General features: G+C 41.3%; 1 protein-coding gene across 1 annotated transcript; it reads right to left on the bottom strand.

Annotated features, from left to right (window-relative positions):
* Window positions 1-5,569: 5,569 nt before the first annotated feature.
* On the bottom strand, window positions 5,570-6,955 carry LOC133306323 (uncharacterized). The gene is made up of 3 exons (XM_061506631.1): window positions 6,788-6,955; window positions 6,258-6,430; window positions 5,570-6,134 (listed from the first exon to the last, which is right to left on the bottom strand). The coding sequence occupies exons 1-3, from the start codon at window positions 6,953-6,955 to the stop codon at window positions 5,570-5,572; spliced, it is 906 nt and encodes a 301-aa protein (XP_061362615.1).
* Between the last annotated feature and the right edge of the window lie 439 nt (window positions 6,956-7,394).

The following is a 7,394-nucleotide window of genomic DNA, read 5'->3' as shown; positions in this document are numbered from 1 at the left end:
TGCCGCGATATTGAGGACGTTTGCATTGTGAGCAAGGCAAAAAAGGCCAAGATATCTGAGGTAAAGGGAACTGGTAGTTCCGCTTCCTGGAGGGACAAGAAGTTTGCAGGAAAAGGAAAAGGGAAGCAGTTGGCTGCTAGACAAGCGCCAAATCAGTTCAAGAGGACTTCGGCTAAAGAGAGTGCAGCTAGACCTCCTACTCCCAGATGTACTAGATATGGGAAATTTCATGTTGGGTCGTGTGCTACCGGCCACATTATCTATTTCCAGTGTGGCAAGGGGGGCCACTATTCCAGGGATTGTCCTTCTTCGGCTGCGAGAGCTGCAGCGGTTCAGGCGATTCCATTGCAGATGATTCTTACTGCACCTACAGCGGCACCTGTTGTGCCCCCAGCCACTGGTCGAGTGTATACATTGGATCGCCAGCAGTCGAACAGAGCTTCGAACCTTGTTAGATGTACTATTTCCATTGGTGGTTCTACTGTTGATGTACGTTTGATTCCGGGGCTACGCATTCCTTCATTGCAACCCCGATTACTGTGGGGCTTGAGTTGCCCAGTTTTGTGCTTTCTCCACCGTTGCGGGTTACTACCACCACCAGAGAAAAGTGTGATACTTCTTCTGTACATCGCGATATAGCGTTTTAGTGGGATGGCCGTGAATATTCGATAGATCAGATAGGATTGCCGATGGCTAATTTGGTGATCATCCTTGGCATGGACTGGTTGTCCAAGAATTGTGTGATGATTGATTGTTGTGCAAAGCGAGTGGTGATGTCTCCATGTGATTCCACTGCTAGTTCCTCGCCTTATATTTCAGTGTTGCAGGCTAGGAGAGCCTTGAGAGCAGGGGCATTTGGATATGTCATGTTGGGAGTTTAGCGAGTGGGACACAAGAGGATATCACTGGCATTCCTGTGGTGAGGAAATTCCTCGAAGTGTTTCCTGAGGAGATTCCTGAGTTTTCGCCACAGAGGGAGGTAGAGTTATCCATTGATTTGTTGTCTGGTTTGGGGCCTATTTCATTAGCTCCATACTGGATGTCTTCACCAGAGTTGGCAGAGCTGAAGAAGCATATTGAGGATCTTTCGGCGAAAGACTTCATCCGACCGAGCGTGTCTCCATGGAGAGCACCGATCATTTTAGTGAAAAAGAAAGATGGGACCATGCGATTGTGCACTGACGTGTGCTGTCGAACCCACGCAAATTACCGAGCTTGATTTTGTAGTGAAAGGGCAACTCGGATCGTCTCCCAAAGAACCTGCTTAAAATCAGAAACGTTCTGTAAAATTAAATATAAAAGGGAAGGGGGGATTTTGTTGATTTAAAATTTAAATAAAAACAGAATGTAAAAGATGAATTTGAAATTGTAATTAAAAATAACCAACCTAAGGCTATGATTCCTAGGACGTCTTTCCTCGGATAAAAAGATATCAGAATCGTGATTGATGTCAATTGAATCAGAATCCTTATTTTCAATTGAGAACCCTCTCTAAGCGATCGCTTAGTGTTTGATCAAATACGGTGCTTCTACTCATACAACCGCAGAGTATCAGCCCGTTTGATTTAAGGTCATAGGGTCAATCAATCTAATCATCAAATCTAATGATTAATCCCTTTCCATAATCGCAATCGCGAACCTCAGATTGAATATCCACAATCGCACGATATCAATCTGAGTTTGGAAGGGAAACAAATCTGATTAAAGAAAAACACAGATCATCAAGACTAATCCATGGAATCCGCTACCCTTAGGTTGATTCTAGGGTTCTTAGCCTCGCATGGCTAAGGTAAACATAATTAAAAATTAAAAAAAGAATAAGAACACAAGATGAAGAAGAAAAATGAAATTTAATTGAAAACTCAGAGAAAATTTGCCAATCGTCAAAACCTCAAATTCTGACTGCCGAAGGATTTCTTAAACTTTCCCTTAAATAGCCGTCATTCAGAACGGTTAGGGTTTCACCACTTCGGCCCATACATAAAATAAAAACTGAATAAAATAAAATAAAATAAAATATTAAAACACGACCTTGGGCCCTAAACACATTGGGTTCTAATTAATTTACAAGTTCAAACGTCAAAATAAAATTCCAGCAAAAATACGTCATCTTGGGCTCAGGTTTCGACCATATTTCCGTCCGAATTGGACTTCAGTAGATGAAATAACGATTGTAGCCTTTTCTGTTAGCTCAAAGGAGTCAATCGGATATCTGTAGAGTGAGATATGGTCAAAATACGAAAGTAGTGTAAATCTGAAAAAATATGACGAAAATCAATTAAGCCCAATCAAAATCTAGAATTATGATTTGACCCAAAAGACCTTTATTTAATTCAAATAAATCATAAAAATACCAATCAAGAGTAATAAATAAGTGTATACACTTGAAAGGTCACCAAATTCCTAAGAAAATTTGGAGTGTAAAATGGTGATGCATCAAGAGCCCGAAGTCTTGAAAGGTTATAGTGGTTTGTCAAGCACCCTCAAGCTTGATAGTTAGTGAAAGATTTGATCAAGCGGATTCAATCTGGACGTACGTCACGGTGGTGGTGACCGAATCAGGATACATCTAGTTTGCAATTTCTCTAACCTTAAACTCCTTACTTTAATATTGAAATTGCATTTTTAGATTGTGTTTATCTATTTGCTTGCTTAATTTATTGATCACACACTTGCTCTCACACTTAGATTTTTCCTTATTAAACCACTTTATTGAAGAAACACTCTTTAAAATATCAAAGGAGACACTTTGCAAAAAGATTTTGTAAAACTCAATTCACCCCCCCCCCTCTTGAGTATTGAAGCCACTTGTCCAACAAACCTGTTAGCAAGATTCAGTTCTTATCTAACATGAAGATATTGGAATGATGTTAAGCATATATTTAAATACCTTCGAGGAACCACTGATATGAGTTTACTTTATTCAAATGATTGTGGACATCAACTTGTTGGTTTTGCAGATGCATGATATTTATCTGATCCACACAAAGCTAGATCCCAGACAGGATATTTTTTCACAAGTGGAAGCACAACTATTTCATGGCATTCAATAAAGCAAACTATAGTAGCCATTTCTTCAAACTATGCAGAGATAATAACTATTCATGAGGCAAGTTGATAATGAGTTTGGCTAAGGTCAATGACGCAACACATCCGAAAAGCAACAGCACCAATGGAAATAATACCTCTCACAAGATTCTGAGCTCTGTCCGACTGCTGGCTGTAACACCTCGTGTATACCCAGTTTGTTAACATGTCATCGTATTAAGCCACGCTTAATTAAAAATGAGAAATATTTTTTTCTTTTCAATTATGACGTCATTAAAATTAGCCAAGTTGATTACTTAATCAATTTCATAAAACATTGTCTGTATGTAAATTGCAAAAGACAGCTAACTGAAATACCTCAATAGATACATAAGTGAGTATCTAAGTCACGGATCTACAACACGTAGTCCGGACAATATCCTGATACATTAATACAACTCACAGCTAAAGGCATAAGGTCAAATCAATGTGGCATGGACAATCCCCATGCTCATCAAATAAACAACATAATCAACAGAGACTCATCTCAATAATCCATAACATGAAACTAATAGCATAACATCAACAAACATAATCCAGCATAAGCAGAAATATCAGCTAAGCTCCGGCCTCCTGCCGCTAGAGGTCTCAACCTCTGGGTTACCTAAACCTGAAATAAATGCCCCAAACGTGGGGTGAGATCTCTAAACAGAAATCTCAGTAAGGCAAGGGGTCCTCAAGGATCTTCCACCCCAAGCTTACTTACATGTGCAATATAAGTTCCAAAAGCAGTAAAACAATATAAGTTCCAAAACAGTGCAATGCAGCAGATAATCATGTCATGTGTGTTATAACTAATCTACTGGCCAGAGAGATGCAGCAATACGTCTATTAGCCACACAGTACGCACTCATGTCGTACCCGCCCACAGGATCAAATCCTGTCTAGGCGAACACCACATACATATCATAAGGCATTTGCACTTAACAGCTCAATCGCATTTCAATAAAACAATACATGAAAACAACACCATGCATATAACCATCCCCCCATGAGACATGGTGGAACCAACAATGGCTAAGCGGAGGACACGAAAGCTTACCTTGCAAGCTAACTATCCAAGCCAAGAGTCCACACAAGCTCAAAGTCCACACACAGCAGAATCACAATCTGTTTCGGACCAGCAATAATATCAATAATCAAACACAACAAGCATAAGACATAAAAAGAACGTCTTTCCTTTACGTTTCATGTCTTTAGGCTTCTCACAAAGCCATAAGCCCTTAATCACTTTGATTCTGACTTAAATAAGTTATTACAGAAGTCCACAGTAGCCAAACTTGGGTCCACAACCCTAAAATAGCATTCTGTGTGAATAGTACAAATATTGTTCTCGAAAACCCAGAATATCCGGATATATGTCGGGGCCATATCCGGATATCCATATCCGGATATCACGAAGCCCATATCCGGATATCATATCCGGATATTTCGCGACAGAATGCAGTTTCTGCATTTCGCGAGATATCACTTCCAAGGTTGGGTTTTTAACCCATTACTACGTCCAAGCATGCATTTTTATTCTCGTTTAGGTTCGTATACATGTTGGTTACTTGTTTAACTCATTAACATGTCAAGACTCAGCCTTTAAAAAAGAAAAACTCATGATCAAGGTTTAGAAACTTACCCCAAGCTCAAAACAGAACAAAAGGGTGCTCTTGCAGCTCACCAAACTGACCTACAGTTCAGACTTCAATGTGCACAAAAATGGTAATCAAAGGTTGGTTCTTTCTCTTCAAAGATCACACCCTGAAGCACAAAATGCAAGAACAAAGGCTCCCACAACAAGGTTCATGAACTCAGCCCCTAAACTCCTCAAAACATAGACCCAAAGTTCAGAAACAAGGTCTCCTACCCACTCCCAATGCTATGTCTCACACACACAAGGAGGTTTGGTGAAGGAACCAAGAGGAAAGGTGGTCTCTTGGCTCACAAGTGAAGGGAGGAAGGTGATGGCTGATGGAGAACACAAGGCTTCAGCAAGGAGGCACGTAGGAGGCTGAAATATGGCCTAGGTTTTAGTGCAAGTTTGTATTTATAGTCAGTTTACACTTAATCGCACTGTATTAGCGCTAATTGCTACGCTTAGCATTTTAATTCCAAACTTAGGATTCTGAACCTACTCATTTTTCTAAGATTTATCATATTTTTATTTTATTTTTCGCAGCACCTTTTCGGTACACGCTTTTACATAGCCAGTATCAGTTCTGGCACCAGTTCTCATTATTTTGACTTGAAACTTGAAATCACATTCCTACATATTATTCTAGAAATATTCATGCACTTATTATAATTTTCCAGGATACTTCATCGGTACGCATTTATACCGAGTAGCATAACCGGTATCTACACTTTTCGTCAGAAAAGAGACTTTCAACAATATTAATCACTTACCAAAATTATTTAAGTATTCTCATAATTATTAGGGTCAATTATGAAATTATTTCTTAATTTCTCATAATTAATTAATTAACTTCCTTAATTAACGGTGCAGGTTCTTACACTGGCGATCCAATGTATACACACGGCTAGTGGCTAGTGGCACAACAGGTGCTGCTGTAGGTGCAGTAGGAATCATCTGCAATGGAACCGCTTGAACCGCTGCAGATCTAGCAGCTGAAGAAGGACAATCTCTAGCATAGTGGCCCTCCTTGCCACAATGAAAATAGATCACCTGGCCGGTAGCACACGGCCCCACATAGAATCTCCCACATCCGGTACACCTGGGAGTAGGAGGTCTAGTCGCACTCCCCTGAGCCGAAGTCCTCTTGAACTGATTTGGCGCCTGCCTAGCAGCTAACTGCTTTCTTTTACCTTTTCCATCAAACTTCTTGTCTCTCCAAGAAGTGGAACTATCAGTGCCCTTAACATTAGATATCTTGGCCTTTTTGGCCTTGCTCACCACACAAACGTCCTCAATATCACGGCACAGCTGAACCAAGGTGCCAAAGTCTCTGAATGCAGCTCCAGCAATCCTGTCTGCAATCTCCTCATTAAGTCCCCGACGAAACTTAGAAGCCAAGAATGCCGGTGTAGGCATAGCAATCCTGAAGTGTGCAAATTTGGCCAGTTCATTGAACTTAGCCAAGTACTCATCAACTGTCATCGAGCCCTGCACCAACCGCTCGAACTCCCCTTGCTTCCTCTCCTGAGTATCATACGGAAAATACCTCCCCAGAAAACACTCCTCAAAGAATGGCCATGTGATAATATGACCCTGTATCTCAGAGACCTGAGAGGTGTTCATCCACCACTCGTGAGCGTTTCCCTCTAGCATATAAGTGGCAAACATAAGGTTCTGGGAATCACTACACTGGATCACCCTGAATATCTTGTCCAGGGCCTGAAGCCATCTCGCAGCAACTATCGGATCATAGGATCCATCAAAAGAAGGTGGCTTATGCTTACAGAAAGCATTCAGCCGACGGTATCACGTCTCCTGGTCCTACACTAGCTCATAAAAGGGTTGCATCATCCCTATGAGGTGACTCACACCCTCCATGCAGCTCTGACTATCGTCCTCATGAACATGCGCCCCACCTCCTCCATGCCCATCCTAGTGACTGGGTGGAGGCCGTGGTGGTGGTGGTGGTGGTGGAGGTGGTGGCGGAGGATGCTGGCCACCAACATGGCCAGTTCTCATCTCCTCCAACATGACCCTCATCATGGTCATGTTCGCCAGCCGGTTCGCCTCAAGCACATCCTCAGTAGCTTTCTGGTTCGCCTCTCTCACGGCGTCTAACATCGCCTGGTTGGCCACTCTAATGGCCTCTTGGTCGGCTTGTTGAGCCGCCTGCATCTCAGCCAATGCATCCAGGACCGGATCAGGATGACCCTCTCTCTCTCGGTTCCTCCGTAGTAGTACCATGACTCTGCACAAGTTACACAAAGAATGAGTTGATCAGGCCCACACAATGTGGTCACGCATGCATCATCATAGTAAAACCCAAAAGAAACACAACAGAAAAAACACATAGCAAAGCATCCTAAGTTATTGCAATACATACAAGTTGTTTCCCTAGAAAGTGCTATGATACCATAAAATGTAACACCCCGTGTGCACCTGGCGTATTAAGCATACAAATGGTAATAGCGCAGCTAATTAAATGCGGAAGCTAACTTTTTCTTTTCAATTATGACGTCATCATTAATAACCAAGTTGATTACTTATTTTTTTTTCAAAATATAGCATGTATGTAAATTGCAATAAAGAACTAACTAAATAACCTCATGATATAAGTGTGTATCTAGTCACGGAACTACAACACGTAGTCTGGACAATACCCTGATACAATTATACAACTTAA

Source organism: Gastrolobium bilobum, unplaced genomic scaffold (assembly GCF_033153095.1).
Source record: "Gastrolobium bilobum isolate Gb01-03AN ecotype WA unplaced genomic scaffold, APGP_CSIRO_Gbil_v1 utg10035, whole genome shotgun sequence".
In the NCBI taxonomy this organism is placed as follows: domain Eukaryota; kingdom Viridiplantae; phylum Streptophyta; class Magnoliopsida; order Fabales; family Fabaceae; genus Gastrolobium; species Gastrolobium bilobum.
This window is presented reverse-complemented; position numbering and strand designations above follow the sequence as displayed.